Source organism: Branchiostoma floridae, chromosome 1 (genome assembly GCF_000003815.2).
Source record: "Branchiostoma floridae strain S238N-H82 chromosome 1, Bfl_VNyyK, whole genome shotgun sequence".
Classification (NCBI taxonomy): domain Eukaryota; kingdom Metazoa; phylum Chordata; class Leptocardii; order Amphioxiformes; family Branchiostomatidae; genus Branchiostoma; species Branchiostoma floridae.
Window position 1 is genome coordinate 25,400,403 of NC_049979.1, and position 18,778 is coordinate 25,419,180.

The 18,778-nt window shown below is 39.1% G+C and overlaps 1 protein-coding gene across 11 annotated transcripts in view; it reads right to left on the bottom strand.

Annotated features, from left to right (window-relative positions):
* The window catches only part of LOC118416743 (REST corepressor 3-like), a 25,396-nt gene extending 7,312 nt beyond the window's left edge, over positions 1-18,084 (bottom strand). For 3 of the 11 annotated variants that reach the window (XM_035822022.1, XM_035821989.1, XM_035821975.1), the window contains exons 1-8: positions 15,355-15,939; positions 15,201-15,257; positions 6,496-6,579; positions 5,458-5,510; positions 5,136-5,214; positions 4,256-4,338; positions 2,878-3,002; positions 1,886-1,979 (exon numbers count right to left, since the gene is read on the bottom strand). In XM_035822022.1, coding sequence (XP_035677915.1) covers positions 1,886-1,979; positions 2,878-3,002; positions 4,256-4,338; positions 5,136-5,214; positions 5,458-5,510; positions 6,496-6,579; positions 15,201-15,257; positions 15,355-15,637 — 858 coding nt within the window. In that variant the 5' untranslated portion in view covers positions 15,638-15,939. Of the gene's footprint in view, positions 1-1,885; positions 1,980-2,393; positions 2,470-2,877; positions 3,003-4,255; positions 4,339-5,135; positions 5,215-5,457; positions 5,511-6,495; positions 6,580-15,200; positions 15,258-15,354; positions 15,940-17,916 lie in introns of those variants that run through there. The other 8 variants (XM_035822052.1, XM_035822045.1, XM_035822005.1 and 5 more) reach the window with 6 other exon arrangements.
* Positions 18,085-18,778: the final 694 nt, after the last annotated feature.

Consider the following 18,778-nt stretch of genomic DNA (forward strand, 5'->3'; position numbering starts at 1 on the left):
GTTAACCTTACTCCGGAAGGAGGCAGGGTGGGGGGCACGATCCACGTAAGTCTTGACCTAGTTCTTGCAACTCTCGCAAGAACTAGGTCACTCTGTGAGCAAGATGGACTGGATAGCCATCGAAAATTTGGAGGTACGTTTGCTTACCTTTAATAACAGTCACTGATTGATGAAAAACTATATTAACAGTGTGATGCAGATGCACTTGTTATTATTGTAAACCCAGGAGGAGTGACTGTTTCCCTCCATAATTATCATTATGCGCACAGCAGAAATAAAAATGAAATCAAATTTTTTAAAAGATTATCATTGACCTGAATAGCATTTTATGCATACGTGTGTACATACATGTAGCGGATGCTCTTAAAATACTTTCAAGTTGATTTCTTTAACCCTTGTCCTGCTGGCAATTTTTTACCCATATACCCTCCCTGTGCTGGGCATTTTTGACTCTCTTCAAAGTATGGGAAATGCTTTTACTTTGCTATTTTTTAGTTACTTTGCATTTAAGTAACCCTATAATGTTACACATCAATAGAAAGCTGAGAGTCTCTACTTTTTAGTAATGTCTTGAAAGTTTGACCCTGAGTCATAAAAATGATATGCAAGGGTAATAAATCAATAAAACAAGTTATTTTCATAAACTTTTGTATTAATAATACCTGAATTTCATAAATAATCTTAGTATCAACACTACAACATTCCTATGACATATTGACAACATCAGAGCCACATATGCAGCAAAAAAATTTACCCAGGTATCACTGCAGGTGAGTTTATGGCTAGGTATTGTCCTGGGTGCTGAAAAGGCTGTTCAATAGAATAATGTAACATATGATCAGGCGGGCGAATGTCACTAATTATTTGCCACATCAAGGTACTTAATGACCTCCACAAAAGTAACTAAGGTCGAATTTGCAGCTTAACAGACTGTCCTAATTCGTTTCCTGTTGCGTGGGGGGGTAATTTTCCATAAAAATGGTAAAGTTCACGTTTATGTCTTCTTTTCTCATGTTCGTCAGCATTTCTTCACCATTCTTGCCCAAAATTGGATGTTCTGCCTCAGAATCAGTGGGGAAAGGCTCCTAATGCACTTGTTACCAAGTTAACTTTGACATTTTAGCGCCTAAACTAAGAATTTATGCCCCAAAACACGAAAAAAACATGAAAAAACATATCTGCAGACGACAGTCGGCCATCTTGGCTCATTAACATAATTTATGCACGCAAAGAGCTCTGGGATTGATTGCGCAACCAGGATATTGACCCTTGACCCCATTCATGCAGCCCCCATCTTCTTCCCAGCTGTTCCTGGTTACCACACAGAAGCCACAAAGGTTCCTGTGGGGAATACCCCCAGCCGGTTATATAACCGGACCCGCACACAGGCACAGCATGTGCATCCAGTTATATAACCGGGCCCGCAGGACAAGGGTTAATATATCTGTTAGTCATGTTCCACACCCATGGCAATAAGGTCATTAGTGACAAAGCAAAACACATGTCCCTTTAATGAGTAACCAAACTGTTCTAAACAATATTCCAAAGTGCAAAACTCACTGAGCAAAACAGCAACTTGTAAGTGTAACAATTGTCAATATTTCTTTAAGCAAAAGAATCAACATTCTAGTATTCAAAGTCAAGGACAGAACAAGTGCTTCAGCTGAAAATGGCGATGCTCTGGCCCGGAACAAAAACATGGACCTTAGTTTTGTTATTTCTCATCAACACTCGTCATGTCACATGCACAGCTCAAGATGCTTGTCCGTGGACATGACAGGCAAGTTATCATTTTTGTGAGCTGTCTCAGTGGTAAACAACAAAACCAGAACTGGTATGAACTCCAAACTGGAACAAAATCAGACACCAACCGCTCTGCACTTACTACTGAACTTGACCTAAACACCACTGACTCTTTTTCGGGGTCAAAGTCACTGTCGCTGTCATTATCCATATCTGAGGAGGAGGATTCACTCTCGCTGAAAAACCAAACCTGGACGTTAAAGGCTACGGGAAACAATTGGACACCACCACAGCTTGAGGCCCTTGTCGAGTCCTTTGTTTTACCAAGTTCTGCCAAGAATTTCAACTTCTTTTAGCTAACTTTTGTCCCAAAAGCTGTGAATTCTGGTGATATTTTTGGAACAAATTTGGTCATAAAGATACATGTAAGACAATAGGTGCCTTACTTTAAATTCTTAGCATCTACTTGTTGTTGTTTTTTCTTGTTAAATGGAATAATTCAGTTCTGAATTAGAAGAGAGCAACAGCTCTGTACATGAACTAGTAAATCTTGGACTGAACAGTCTGTAAGTCAACCCCTTTACAGGGACTGAAGCTGTGGTCTCTGTCCAGATTTGGAGGGGGGGGCAGCAGGTCATGATATAACTTACAGTATTTCCCCCTTTGCCTTCCTTTTCTGGATCAAAGTCACTATCGCTGCCGTTGTCCATTTCACCATCTTCCTCGCTGCAACAAAGTTTTGGTTATGACAATTCAATTACAGGGAAGAATTTTACATGCTTGGCCCATCTGACTTTTCATTTATTTGTTAAAAATCTTATTCTTTTCAATCTTATACGTCAATAATATAGACTACGATCTACAGCAAAAATTACCAAATTGAATGTAGCATGATGTAGCTCTAAATTTAGTTGCTATACCAATACAATACAATAAACCGGATAGTGAGTTAGTGTGAGTATTACAAAAGCAACTGTTAACGATTTGAAAAAAAATGATTACAATATGGACCTTGTTATAGTTATACATGCTGCAGTTTGAAACAAGATCCCTAGATGGTGCTGCTTTCCAGAAGCACCAAAGACATACAGTCATGTAATGTGTAGAATTATAATTTCCCTCCATGTATGTTACCTGTCGCTCTGGTCCTTCTGAGTTGCCAGTTTGCGTGCCTGTCGGTCCATCAGACTGGTTCTCGTCCGAGTCTTCTTCCAGGAGTAGTAATATTTCACTAGACTGGCAATGGACTTGTCTGGAAGCTACAGAACAAAAGAGTTATACCATCAATATCATAAGTCCCAACTCCCAACCTTACTCAGTTACTGTCACAATTTTCTATTTTCTGAATGCATTGAATGATGGATTCTAACAGCACTCTTATTTCATGCCACAAAGAGCTGTAATTCTAGTGGATTGAAGCAATAGTAGTAAAACAATGGAAATGCTGATGCCTGATTCGTGATTTGTTTAGTTTGCGGTAGAGAAATGGCTGTAAAACGGCAAACTTCAAAATACCATATTTCAAGATTTACAATACTGGCAGTGCATGCAATGACATTACAGATGCTTATCCTATTTACATGCAGACATTTATATTTTTTACAACTGTTAGTGACATCCATCCAGTTCTGGAAATTCCTACTTTCCAGCATAGGAGTTGATCTTAATATGTACTATATTTTCATATACAACGTACAGTAATATATTGCCAAAAAATACAACCCCGCCTTTTGGCATTCAAGGTGCAGACATTTATTTTGTCGTATTTTATACAATATGATGTGACAAAAGATAATCAATATAACATCTCTATTAATTATTTCTTATTACCTGACGTATGAAGATATCTTAATGCCATGTCTAAAGCAATTAGCCTGGGTACCATCCGGATAGTAGTTCGCTCCTATGTTCGCTTCTGCTATCCGTCTGGAGACGTGCGCATTCAAACCGTCTGGTGCTAACGTCAGTTAATGAGCGAATCAAGGAATAGGTTCTAGAGCGCGCGTTCGATGACAACATGTCCTCCTGCAGACGGAGAGCTTGTCCGGTGTTGGAACGCCTGTTCGAACGATCGCTTGGAACCATTCCATAATTCGCTCATATGTGGGGACCAATCAGCGCCTGCGTCCAAAATTTGGACGATTCCAGACGTTTAGATGGTCCGCGTTCCCAGACGGAAACACAGAGAAGCGGCTGTATATAGTGTATAATGAATGTCAGAGCTAGAAGCGACTGTATATAGTAAATAATGAACGCCAGAGCGAACTACTTTCCGGATGGTACCCAGGCTATAAAGCAATGTGGTGAAATCAGTTCAGTTCAGTTCATCCTCATATTCATAAGAGGTGCCACTAATAATATTAGACCATGCATGTGGTGAAATGATACATGTTTATAACAGTTTTAAAATTCTCATATCAATATGTACTTTCAAAAATATCATACTTATAGATGAGGATGATAGTATACGTATAAGAGGATGATATTTCTGAAGATTTATAGAAAGACCTACCATCTGTTGTATACGGATGAAACTTTTTCCGTGGAAGCTGAAGGCTTGTTCAAACAATACTTTGTCTTCTACAGTCCATTCATCTGTCATGATTGGATAAAGTAGTAACATCATCAACAACCACTTTAAGGACATGTGTTTCTCTTTTAGATGGAAGGCTCCTTTCCAATAGATGGATAAATTCATTTAGATGGAAGGCTCCTTTCCAATAGATGGATAAATTGAAAAATTGAAAGAATTCTGTGATGTAAGAGTTTGACTTGAAAGACAACAAAAAGCAAAATTGTTACAAAACACAATCAGTGAAGTTCAACGACGAACAAGAGACTTTGGTTGCTCAATTGTCACTCAACAGCTACAGCCCCATTGCAGAGGGACAATTCCAAAAATCGTCTATTTTCGACATGCATGTTCAGGGCTCGAAATACTGGGTGCATGTGCACCCAGGTGCACCCAAAATTGGAACTGTGCACCCAATTTTTTTCAGTGGGAGCACAGGGTGCCCCCAAATATTTTCTTAGGTTCATGTAGGGAAAGATATGGAGTATACTAGTATACATCATATTCTTGACATCTAAGTGTAAGGAAGATAATAAAATGTCTGTCATGTTACTTGTTTAAGAATTTGATAGCTTGTAACTAAGTTTTGTTATTAGTTTTTTTTTTGACATTTTACTTAAATTTAAGTGGTGCACCCACAAATTTTTTGGTGCACCCAATTTTTTAAGCTGGGTGCACCAGTGCACCTAATCCCCAAAATGTATTTCGAGCCCTGATGTTCAATACAAGTATATCGTCAAAACAACAGCTGTAGCTTTGGTCCAATATCTTTAAGTTGTTCCTCCCTTGAACTTTAATCTTAACACTAGGAGGATCTTACCTGGAAATGGGGTGAAGTTGGGCAGGTCTGCCAGAGACTTTTCGATGTTGTGCTTGTGCCAAAACAGCATACCCAGGGCCTACATACAAATGTACATTCGGTTTTAGGACATTCGCTTAGAAATGAAGTGCAAATTTATGCCATATTACAAAAACAAATTAATAAAACACAGGGGTTGTGTCATAACAATCTTCCTATATTACTTCAAAAGTTTGTTTGTTTGTTTGTTTCAAAAGTACATAATGTTTTTAATTGTACATACCCTACCATACTAAACTTGGTACTACCATGGTAAATATATACTGATATACTAATCAATTACCTGTTCTGTATTGTATCCATGTTTTTCCTTGGCAATATTGATGTATTCATCCACTGTGGGGAAAAAGGAATGTGTTATATGAGTGGACTGAGATATGTTTTCTCTCCAAAATGACATTTGTCTCCCTTTATGATTTTAGGAATATTGCTAAATGTCAAAGATCAGTGCAGCACAATAGCCAACATTGAGTCTGTGATTATACTGATAGTTTCAATATTAGGCTGTCCAAGGAATTCAAAAGTTTCACTCAACCCAAAATCTAATTCAGTTACATTCTATATGTTTCCAATTTACATTTATTGTCATATACGATTGAGCGCAGGACTAGCAATCCTGTCTCGTAAACATTTTCTGCCGCAGAAGCGACAAAATCGAGCTTTGTTAACCAATACAACAGTGTTGCGGGAGGGTCTAAGGTGTATAACCAAACCAAACCTTGAGAAAATATTAGTTGTCCTTATATGCCCCCTATCCACAAGGCCAAATGACCATCTAATCAATGAGATTCTATTGAAAGTCTTGTGACCTTCCCACAATACTGTAAATGCAGAAACTTTCACGGTGGTTTAATGTTTGCAGTTTTTGCGGTGGCCGCTTCACCGGAACATTTTTCCATGGCAGTAAGCGACTACATCGCATGGTGCTACTGCGGACTTAAGAACACTGCAAAAGGTCTTTTTCCCCGCTACTGCAAAATTAAATCCCCGCAAATTTGAATGCATTTACAGTATATTAAGTCCTGGTGGTTACTCGTTGTTACTAGAAGTCTGTAAATATCAATTTACAGGGGAGAAATTATAGTCCCACAAGAGTATTCAATGAATTAAGATTTCATCCTTGTCCTTTTCACTTCCCCAAGGCCGACACACCTTTAATCAATCATATCCCATCTTTTCTAACTCAAAAAAATACCTCTTCTTTTAGATTTACGAAAACGGATACTCTTCTGAAATACAAGACTTCCGCCTAAACACAGACTAGAAAAAAACAGCCCTAATCTGAGGCTTGAAAAAGAGCCAAAGAATATGCTGGTCTTACATTTAGTATCATTGATGTCCATGCATGGGGCCCATACCAACAGTGCATCGTGTCTGAGCTGTGCTGGGTCTTCCTTCATGGACTCTGCAATTGTAAAAACAACATTGTCATCATCTCGTCTTGAAAGTACTGTAAAAGCAGAAACTTTCGTGGTGGTCTAATGTACGCGGTTTTCGTGGTGGCAGCTTCACCACCAACTTAAAACCACCACAAACATTTTTCCATAGCAGTAAGAGACTACAGTGCATGGTGCTACCGCGAACTTAAATTAAAACCACCGCGAAAAGTCCCAAATTTCCTGCTACCGCGAAATTAAATCACGTGAACTTACATACATTTACAGTATCACAGATATTACTTTGTTGTTTAAATAGACGTTCAAAAACAAAATCAACAAATCTACATATAATAAATGTAGTCGTACAAATATCAGTTAAACTTAAAGCACAGGATCACAATAACATTGTCAATTCATATATTCATCAGAAGAAGGCAAGGTCTAACAACATTATACATACATGTATATTACACAGGATAGATACAAAATAGCAAAAACTGCTGATATTCATTCCTAATTTCACATTTAGCCCTTGTTGTATTATTGGGGTTTGCAAATATTTCAAATGAGCTTATAAATATTTTCAAGTCATATAACTTATAACTGATAGGGTTGGGAAATTGAAAGGAAAACCATATATCTTGCATTTGTCAGCAAATATTAGCAGGATGCAAAGGTTCAGAGTCTTATCTAACCAATCTCTAGGAAACCTTAAGTTGTACAAGAGGTGATTTTCTCCAACACTAACAATATTTTAAAGAAATCTGGATGGTTAACTATTCCTGTTGTATAGTTATTATCAGCAAATAATTCACATCAAGGTCATGTGATCAGCTATTTCTGAGAACCAAATATAGGGTGAACCTATAGACATTGGCATAAGCCTCTGTCATTGACAAATAGCTTTGGGCAGGTTTAAAACACAGTGTTGGATTTCTCTACAACCACAACATTGATTTCTGTCCGCTTTTATCACGTAGGAGGGTCTGCATGCTCTTTTACGTAAGGCGTAGGCAGCCTATTTTATTTCCCGTAATTCGTAGGGAAAACCATCTTATCTACGTAATTCGTAGCGAGGCGACCAACTTTAGCGTAATTGCCTTCCTTGATTTAGCGTAATACGTAGGGGGCTCTTCTGAATTCAACGTAAACCGTTGTCGAGACCCCCCATGCAGACCCTCACGTAGGGAGAAAAGATCTAAATATATCCCACTCTTAAATTATTTCGTAGATCAACAGATTTTATACATATCTTCATCTATTCATATTAAGCACATTTATTAAAATCGTAATCGAAATGTTTCTGCTTCTTCTTTATTTCTTCTTCTCCTGTCACAATCTCTAAGGGGATTTATCTCCATCGTTCCAGGGCCGAATGACCTGACATTTGGCACAAGGACAGAGTGGACCATTACCCCCAGATGTTTTTTTCTGTCTTTTGGTAGTTCGTTGCCTTGAAGTTTTTTAGCCATTTTCTGACGCAAACTGCACATTTTTGCCCATGCAATGCACTATCATGCCAAATGTCATGTCCATGAGATACTTACAAAAAGAACCTCATTATCATTTTTGGCGGGGGGTCTCTATTTTCAATGTCCGCCGTTTTCAAGCATTTAAATATATGGTAAATGACAGAGCAAATGTTGCCATGCCAGACATGTGTGGGACCAGGTGTGAGTAGTTGCTAATTGAATCCATATGGCGCAGCCAATCGGCGCGCAACATTTAGTATAAGTGATGGCCTGGTTAGTCAACTCGGGTACAGCCAATGGGGAAGGGTCTTTCAAATTACCCAGCTTGCTCTAATTAATATTCATGAACACCCATCGCGAACGTCATGCTCTGAATGTGGGTATTGTCAAAATCTGCTCCATTTAATTATGAACACAGCTCCGAGAAAAGGGAGTGTGAAGACATCATTCTCAGTGGTATTGCCATCAGAGCGTGTGCAAACTGGCAGAAATCTGGACGCCACCACAAGAAGCGATAGGAACATTTTTGAATGGATTTAATCCTATTAAGTGCAGCATTCACCATAATGCCTGTTCACAATGAAGCCGATACACGCCATAATGAGATAGCAACAAAACAAGACGGGTACAAAAATAAGCTGGCAAATTTTTAAAATAGACACCAATCCATAAACATCCTAACACGATTTCAAGTGACAAAACGTGGCATCACAACTAACAAGGCATTCTTTCCTGTATCAAACTCAAAGAAGTGAACTAGTGTAGTAAAAGTGATACCAGTGTGGTACACTGGTATCACTTGCTAAGCTGGCAACTACAGTGATGGCTTCCATATTTGTGGCACTTTTACAACTGTCCAACAAGTTTCACTTCTGCAACTATACTCATGGATACCTTCCTAGTGTCACTTCTACAAGTATGATTATTGGCTACAACAACACAACATGTTTGCCTATTTTGGTCTATCTGACCATCCCCAAGGAGGAAAAAAATTTATTTTCTGAAATCAGGCAAAAATTATAGAACGTGTTGATGTCATCCATAAAATTTACTTGCAGCAATGCTGTGGCCTAAGTAAGAAATATGCAGCAGGTAGTTAGCAAGATGGAAGCAAAATATAATCCTACATTAGTGACTGGAGTAAACAATTTTCCCATACATTCGTCATGCCTGTCGGCCAAGCCTTTGTGGGCACCATCAGAGACATACCATATAAGGTCAACAACCCAATGCCATATCTACAATCCTCTCTATAATTTTGCTTTTCACCTGAGGATTTCAGATTTTAGATGAGGAAACGGAATTTATCACAAACTTACACCAGAAACACACATGTACGTCAGGGTAGGAACAACAAAGCAAACATTTGCAAACAAACGCAGGATATTTCCCTACATCAATGTAACATAAAGCGTGGTTGTCTCACAGAACTCAACATTTATAATCAAAATCTGTGACCTCAATTCAATGATTCTCCCATTACCATCTTTTATTTTTTAAGAGTATACAATTCTGTGGTTAAATGCTTAGACTGGGGATGTTAATTTTGTACTTATGTGACCCATAAATAGACTCTGGTATCCAATTTCATGCCAACAGGTGCACAGGCACCATGTTTTTGTTCTCACAGACAAGATGGATGATAATGCCAGCACCACCTGTCTAAGTGGATGTCACATAATCTACATTTTATTTTACCTCTTCTGTTCTGGTTGGAGGTAATAGTATTACTATTACTAATACTGATGTGTATTCTTGGGTCAGGCAAAAGAAACAAACATCTATGATAGACCCAGATGGCACCACAGGAGCCAAAAGGACAACATACTAGTACCAGACTGGTTGACATTTCAAACCTTGACTTGACTTTTATTACATTGATAATGTAATGCAAAATCTAAAAAGGACAAGGGTATCGTGCAACATAATAAAATGTGACAAAATGTGAGCATTTGGGGGTTTATACATATCCTAAATGGTCATATTTTTTCAAGTAAAAAAAATCTGAATTGTGTGAATTTAAGCCCTATTCATGATGCACAAATCTAATCTTATTCATTTTGGTAAGCCGAAATCATGGACGCTCTGGAATGGATTCCAAATTTTTCCAAACCCCCTCACAGGTGGATCTGAAATGGTTTCTAACATGCAAAAAGTCATGGATGCAAAAGTGGACTGAATACGTTTTCTCGCAGTGTTCATGCGGGAACATGAGGTTACAGTTCTTTGCACAACACAGAAATGTTTTTTGCCCTTAGGCCACACCAATTTGATCTGTTGCTTCTCGGATTTTTTTAGAAAAATATTGGGGCGGTCGGTCGAAAAAAAAAATTTTTTGCAAAAGTCTGGGGTGAACATATGAGGCTTAGGCCACACCAATTTAGTTTCTTGGTTCACGGATTCGCTCGCTCCTATTTTTTTGAAAAAAAAAATAAAAATTACCACTCAGCAAATTTTCACCATTAATGAAACCATTCACCAACTTTCTGGTGTAGCAAATTGGCCTTTATATCATAAGCTCCTTAAAATGTGGGTATTATTATTGCAGTTATATTTTTCATTCATGAAAAAAGGGACAAGCATAAAAACTGACACTACTTTTGTAATTTTCAATGAACTGGTGCTGTTACTGTACAGTAATAGTGTTTTTGTACTTTTTTCAAGCTGAAAACTTTTCATTCTTTATGTTTTGGATTAGCCCTTACCTTTACCCCAACCATTTTACATTTTTTATTTTTATTTCGCCCTCTTGCTCCATATTTTTTATGAAAAAATCCGTGAACCAAGAAATCAAATTGGTGTGGCCTTATATAACACAAAAAACAAGGTCAGTCGTCATGTTTTCAGCTTTTCATGGCATGATTTATCCAATGAATGTCTTCCTTTGATTTGATAGCACTGAATATTCTGAATAAAGGGAATTGTTTTTATATCTCTAGAGAGCGACAACACCCTGCCATGATGATGATGATGTTTTTATACTGAAATTATGTGTGTTGCATTTATCTTTAATCACTACTATTACCATAATGTAAACCTATATCATTTTTCTTGGGACTAAATCGGGACATCCGAGAAGCAACAAATTGAATTGGTTTGGCCTTATAGCTTAGTCTCTACCACACTCCAGGTCGCTGGAAAACCGTAGAAATGGAACAAATTGAGGAGTAAACCGGCCAGAAGAGTTTAGCTGGTTACACCATGTGTACAGAGTGCAATGACAGGAAGTGAGTGGGAAGATAGTGTCACTGCAGAGGTAAGATTTGAAAGAGTGATAAGGTTAAAACATCATTCATGAAGGTCACAGGGTCAATGGGAGAGACTAGTAAAGTAGTATAATGGAAGTACAAATTCAGGGGTGGTATTGTTTTTCATCCAATCATCCCTTGAAAGTTGAGACATATTAAAAACTCACAGAGGTGTAAGATATTGTTTTTCCAATGTGTAAAAGAAAAAATACAACTAGCGCACCACGCAAGTGAAGGCTGTGGAAACTACTGCCAAAAACTAAAGGTATCTCTAGAGGTGGCAAGGAGTATCTGCAAGGAGATGGCATCTAAGATGCCAGATACAACACAAGATGTCCATTCAATAAGGTCACAAGTGATCATGGAAGCTAATCTCCAAGCAAATGTTGGGTAGTAAGATCTGACTGCCAGAAAATCTGACCATCCCTTCCATACATCTGCTTCAGCATAGTAACAGTGAATGCAACCTCCAGCACTAAGGTCTGCTTAAAACCAACAACAATCTACAGTCGTGTGACTATCATTGTGAGTGATGCTCATCTTCTGACACAAGGTCAGGAAGTATTGCAGGACTCCCCCAGCACAGGAATGCATTATGGTGCATGTGGGACACCCGAGATCGTTACACATTGGAAAACCAGTCGATGCCACCTCACATAATTCCAATGGGTACCCTAACATGGCCACATATAAGGCTTGTTGTTCGTCGTCAACTTAGTGAGAATAGCAACTATTGGAGGCTGTCTATGGACCGGCTCACACGAGGAAAATTTCTTGTCGTACGACTTCACTTGACTCTGTTCAGATCCACATGACTTATGATAAAACACACACAGACCAAGGACTCCCATTGCACCCCACATGTAAAAAACTGTTGACCCCCCATTGACCACAACACCGTGTAACATGTGCATTTTGAACAAACTCAGTTTTGTAGTGAAAATGTTCTATCACTAGTAACATGCATTGGCATAATACCGGTAGTAAGACTTATACCGGTAGATTCAAAATACTGGAACTTAAAGAGATCTACACATGCAACAATAGTTATTTCTGAGCTGTGCACACTTCAGACATCTAGGTGTCCAATACATCATTTACAAAGCATCGATAACAATGCATTCGCAGACAACAAGGCCAAAAGTTTTCAGTATCTTTTTCGGGGTAGGCAGCTCGTCGTGGGACGAACACACTGTCACATTCATTGCCAAATTTATAGATCATGATTACACATGCTCACGGCACAAGACGAACATGATTCAACAACAATCTTGAATTTCTGTTGGTGACCTACAACTCATGTAAAAGTGTGAAGGACCGTTGCATAATAGCCCGGATCTATGACTGAGTGGGCAAAATTGAACGTACGCAGCCATTTTCCCGCCATTTTTATATCTACGCTAGCAGTGAAGTGTTACGTCATAGCGGTTGTGACGGACAGAAGTTAAATGAAAATTCTTGACAGTATACGTCCGTTTTCTCATGACATTTTGTATGCTCATGTATGTTTATGTTTTATGCATTTACTGACAGAAAAGGAAGGAACATCAGAGGATGTATAAATGTACATAGCGGCAGTTAACTGTGCCGTGTTTCTTCCTCGTTCCTACCGGTATTTTTTACCCCCTCCCAACCACGCGCCCGTTCGCCGTGTAATTCCGCGGCGTGTTACAATTACAATATTACGCTTTTAGCAGGACAAGAGTGGCAGAAAAGTTACACAGAAGAAGTGGCAAGGGTAACCTATAACAGCAACATGTAAGTGGAGAAAATGATGCGTTGAAAATTTGTCAAATCAGTATGGCTAGAGAAATCGTCGTAAACGTACCGGTATTATGATAATAGATGTTACTGCGTTAGAGATCCTCAACTGGCGTGTTGTTTCTGCATATGACTCCGTCGTTCTAACCGTCTCCATTTTCCTTCTTATCCTGTCACTGTTCCACACTCCTATCAAACAGCGGGTTGGGGTTTTGTGTGCGTGAAGAACTTGCGCGTGAAAAATCTGCGCGTGACAATATGCAAATTTTTTAAGTTTTTGCAGTTTTATACTTAAAAGCTCAAACAAGATGGCACAAAATGGAATTAATCATCATATTGTTACATTCTAGAGTACAAAATCTCAATTTGAGTGATTTTCAAGTGATTTTTAAATGTTAAGTTTCCTTGCTACACATTTTCTGACATATTTCAGGAACTTTATTTTTTCACGCGCACATTTTTCACGCGCACACGTAAATTCTCCATGCGCAGAAAACCCATTCCCTCAAACAGTGAGTTTCCTCCAGTTTGACTTTGAGCTGTTGTCCTCTGTCATCCTTAGGAAACAAGTTCCGTATAAAACAGCAAACAAAACAAAAAAATACTGGGAAATGGAAGGTAAACAAGTTTGACCGAGGTAGTGTCGGTTCCGAAGCGGGAGAACGCAATTAACATATGACTCCTGACCTCCTGCTGCCAGCAAACAGGCGTCGAGAAGCGACGGGCGACGCATTTCCGTTCACACAAGGAAAACAGAGTCAGAGATCTCGCCGGGTGGCCGTGAGCAGTCGTACATCTACCCTGAGGTTAACGTACGAAAGGGCCATAAAATATCTGTCACCCGACGCCGCAGGTGTGTTCACAAGAAGCAAAAAACGTGTCGTACATGTGTGTCAAAGACGGACGACTTTGACATAAGCTAAAGCCCTAAAGCTAACAAGTCTGGGATCCAGCAAGATAGCAAGGGCTTCTAAAACAGGTATTGAACACATGGATATTTGAAGTGTGTATTGTATTCCCCAGGGATTACTGATGCTGCATGCTGCTGCCAGTAGATCTTTGTACTTCAGCGTTTTTTTCCTAATGTGGCAGATTACGGTAAGGTTACAGTACCAAGCAGGACTTCAAATTCAATATGAGGTTACAGCATTTACAAAACTTTCACTTAAAAGCACTCTTTTAAAAAGCAAGTGTCCACTTTTAACTCACATTGCAACAACTAAAACAACTGACATCGGCTTCCAAAAATTTAACACCCCGTTGGAAATCATCTATTCTCCACAAATATCTTCACCAAATCAGCTGCAAACTTTAACTGTACTAGAGAAAATTCATTTCAATTGTGGCATATAATCAGAAAAAAATAATGATCATTTTATGATTCATAAAGTAAAGATACGGCCTCGTTAAAAACCAAATACACAAGTACCTACAGAATGGATTTAAAAACATTGATCTATATATACATGCGTACTAAATTTCCCACATAAACGCTTAAAATCCCATGGGCAAAAAATCTGGGCACCATTTTCATTCACTGACTGAGATGTCGTCATGTTGGCATATGGCCAAGTTAGCATTACCACAGGATTTGCCTTAACCTTTTACCACAAAGTTTGTAATAATTATGAATTCAGCATTCGTTTAAAAACCTATCCGTGTTTTGACATGCATTCTAGCAAAAAAAGGGCACCAAGGACCTTTCCTTGTTCACCATGTCCTAAAATGAGGTTAGCATATAAATTAAGAACCTCAGGGTTATAACAATACAAGACTGAGGGTAACATTGAGTTACGAAAGTGGAAAAAAAACATTAAATGGTATATGATGATTTATCATTGGCAGTTTTGACAGACAATTCAAACTACATTTGCACTAATCTCAATGTTTTTCACAAAGGAAATATGCAAATAAGCCTCCATAGGCAGGTGGAGGGAAAGGCCCCAAAGGTGCACATTTTTTTACCATATGAAGCCATTATGAAAGCTAATATTTTATGATTGTGAAAGTGATGCACATTTTCTCAATACAAGATCAACTTTGGAGAGGATAATCAGCTAATACTGTTTTAGTTTCCCACAAAATGACCCCGAAGGTAAACTTCTATTCCCGAAAGTCATAAAAGGTCACGTTATAAAAGCAGAATAATAGAGGAAAATACAATACCTGGGTTCCATTCGGGAATTGATGCTTGGTAATCTTGTCCGACCCGCATGCCAGCCTCTGTGAACGGAAAACGAGTCAATGATCAACACTTTTTTTCTTCAAAAGTGGGCAGACAAAGACAAGAAGATGTGAGGGGTGCAGAACGGGTGTTTACCGTGCTCCTCGTCGCTGCTACTGTCGTCCGATACGTGCCCATTGCTGGCCCCCGACGGGGCATCCCCCCGTGTCCGCGGACTCAATATATCAACGTTTCTACCGACCATGGTGGCCCCACTTGACGGTACAACGCGAATGTCGGCCTTTTCTGTCCGAGAAAAATGTCCGGAAATAGCCGAAGAGACAATAAAATTTTCAACTTTGTTAGAGCGTGCCACATCCGCCGGGCGACTCTCCACATCTGAATAGTCTGTAGCGGAGGGATACACTAAAAGACCCATTCCGCTCGCACTCACTATTTACATAACTTTCTAGGGCTAAACTTGCAAAAGTTAGCACTTATATTCTGCGTTTTTCACATGTTTTGTATTTTCTGAGCCAAATAATGAAGCTTAGCCAGTGTAGTTCTGTTTTGTGACGGAACTACTTTTTACGCGTATGTCACCAATCCGTGCTGAGTACCTAAAGTCCAAAATCGCCGTCGTGTGTCGAAATTGACTAAGATGTGAAAAACACCAAGTTTGTGCTCTAAGTGCCGTATTAGGCAGTATGGGGACAGTAGAAAGAATACAGATTATGTTATGCTCTTGCTTTCGTTTTTTTCGTGGATGCCAAGCCAAGGAGCTAAATTCAGCACAACGCACAAAGCTGCGGGGAGATCCGTTCATAACCATACTGGGTGGGTTTGATGAACAAGGTTACCAGCTTCAAAACGCCTTTGTCGTGCCCTTGTTGTGCCCCTCCTTTGTCTAAAATGATTGTCACATGGTACCGTGATAAGGATTTGTCTGTTTGGACACCTTCTGTGGGTAGAATCTGCGACTGCACCAATGTAAGCAGTAACGGTTGCTCCCCAATTCGTAAACGCCCTTGTTCACTGTGCACATGTTTGGGTGCAACCCTGGTTTTCCCTCGAAGTCATCAGCATTTTTCGACTGGGGCAATGAATACAACGTTATGCGCTTGAACAAGTAATTTTTTCGATTAATTGGGGGTAATTCAGATGGTACTAAATAACCTTCTTTGTCCTGCAATCAGCCTTACCAAAGTCGGTGTATCAAAGACCCGATTGGGAGAGAGTTTATTGGGCTAAGTAAAAAAAAAAGATTTTGTTTGAAAAGACCACAACATTGTGTAATTGTTTTGTAGGTAACGTTAGGGCCCATTCGATATCTTCAAGGTTAGTTCCAAACTCGGCTGAGCTATCTTTAGAATTTTCTTCAGTCAGTAACGTCAACGTTAGCTGTAGTATTCAGATGAGCATGCCTAATGCGTACGGTGAACTGGTTCGTCAAGGGAGGGATTGGGGCACCCAATGGGTTATTTGATACACATACATGGGTGGCTGTGCCCCCTATATAGGCCCCGCATGCTGACCAATCTCCACACAATAGACTTCATGCAAGATTATGGTCCAAGAGGGCTAAGCTGCAACTCATTTTTGGTCGTTGTATAAGAAGTATAGACAACTGTTTGTGAGGAGAACGTGAATATCTGTCAACCTTTTATTGTGTAATACTGTTGGTAAACACAGCCCTAAAGAAATTAAATTAGTCTACGTTTACTAGAATATCCTATCGGTTTGCCACTTATTTTCAATTCAACGATCACACAGTATTAAAATATATTTTAGCTTTTTATCGGATGAAATGATCGTAAGATTTGGTTCTTAGGCACAGAACCATGCATATTTTCATCATCTGGCGAATTATATGAGAACCTATGGGGTCTTACCATCCTGTTACTAAAGGCTGCGACTGTATGATCAAGCAGATTTGCCGTTTGTAATCGCATATTGTCAAACTTAGCCCAAGTATAGTTAACCTGAATGTTTAACCAAAGCTGAGTCACTATTTTTCACAAATCCTGACAGGTAAAAAAATGTCATTTTTACCACAATTCTCTAGAGAGAAAACAGTTTCTGGGGGCAGTTCTTTGTTGGTGTCAACGGGTGCCCCGGGAGTGTTCCAATTGTGTACCTTATGGACCGAGGGTTTGTTAAAAATGATACTCCCGTCCATCGACCGTGGGTATCGCGTTCTCAGTCGTCGTTTGCGCCCCTAGAAACTGCGTGATAATGACCTGTAGAACTATAGACACATATTAGTGAACCGCTAATTAGTACCAACGTTACGTATATACGACAGATGCGGGATCTTTGACCCCCGTGGACATAATCATGAACATGAATAATGAGTCACTCAATACGAATCAATAGTGGCGGTGAAATTGTTCCACACGAGGTACATGATGGTAAATGCCTTCTACTTTTTTTCTAGGCAAGTTTAAGAGGAATTCATGCCTGTTTTTCTGTGATCATGAACAATAAAAGACAAGCCGGTTTTATGCCGACACGTTTAATATATTTTATAACGTCCTTGTTGAAGTTTATTCATCATGCGAGTCCTGATTATATCCAGGTTGCCCACCACCCTTGTAGCAGTTTGGCAGTAATATAGTTTATAATTTACGTCTACACTTGGCAAGTTGGCAATATCAACATGTAAAAACAGTTTAGAAAATGCAGAATATAGTAACCCTTAACTAGAATCAAGTTTACCTGCGAACTGCGAGCGTTTTGCTTTCGGTGGAGATTTCACAACGGTCATCTCGCTTCCTTGCTTCCCTCTTGACTCACCAAACAACAGAAAAGTCTGTCACAAGAGACAGCTGGACGGCAGGCTTATTCATATTGATGAATCAGAGAGCCTGCATATTAATGAGGCCCGTGGCTTACACGGTAGGAGCTATTATTGGCTCGGGGGAGGACTTGGTTCGAGAAAATATTCTTTTGTTCTTTCGCGGAGCTAACGAAGTAGATTTTCTTGAAGGTATATTTGGACTAATTTGAAATCACAATATACATGTGATAAGTTATAGCTCACGAGGATAGCGATAATAGCATACTCCGAAGAGCCGAAATATGCACTACTGATAGTAATCGGTAGGTGGTGTATGTATGATACACGTGTTGCACTACAAAATTTTAACCAGTTCCCTAGGGCTCTGAAATTTCTTCCGTCATCTTTATAATTGGTATCTCTATTTTATCACCCAAGAGTTTCTTGTAGAAAACTATTGTTTTCTGTGCATTTGGATAGCATGACTCTTAGTTGTGACAAAACAACAGAACAGAACAATAACATTGACACATAGAAAATTAACACCCTTATAAGGTAAGCTAATGTTTTTTCGCTTTAACAAGATTAAAAAATGAACAACAACAACAACGTGTCAAGCAGTACAAAGGAACATTGATAAAACAATGACACAAGAAATAGCCTATAACTAGTATAATACCCACATATCCCTACTTTTGTTTTTACAATTTTGAAGTGCACATATCATTGAGAGCAAACAACAAAAACATCGGAAGATGGATACGATGACTTCACTGCAGACGGAGGTACTGTTCTGCTTCT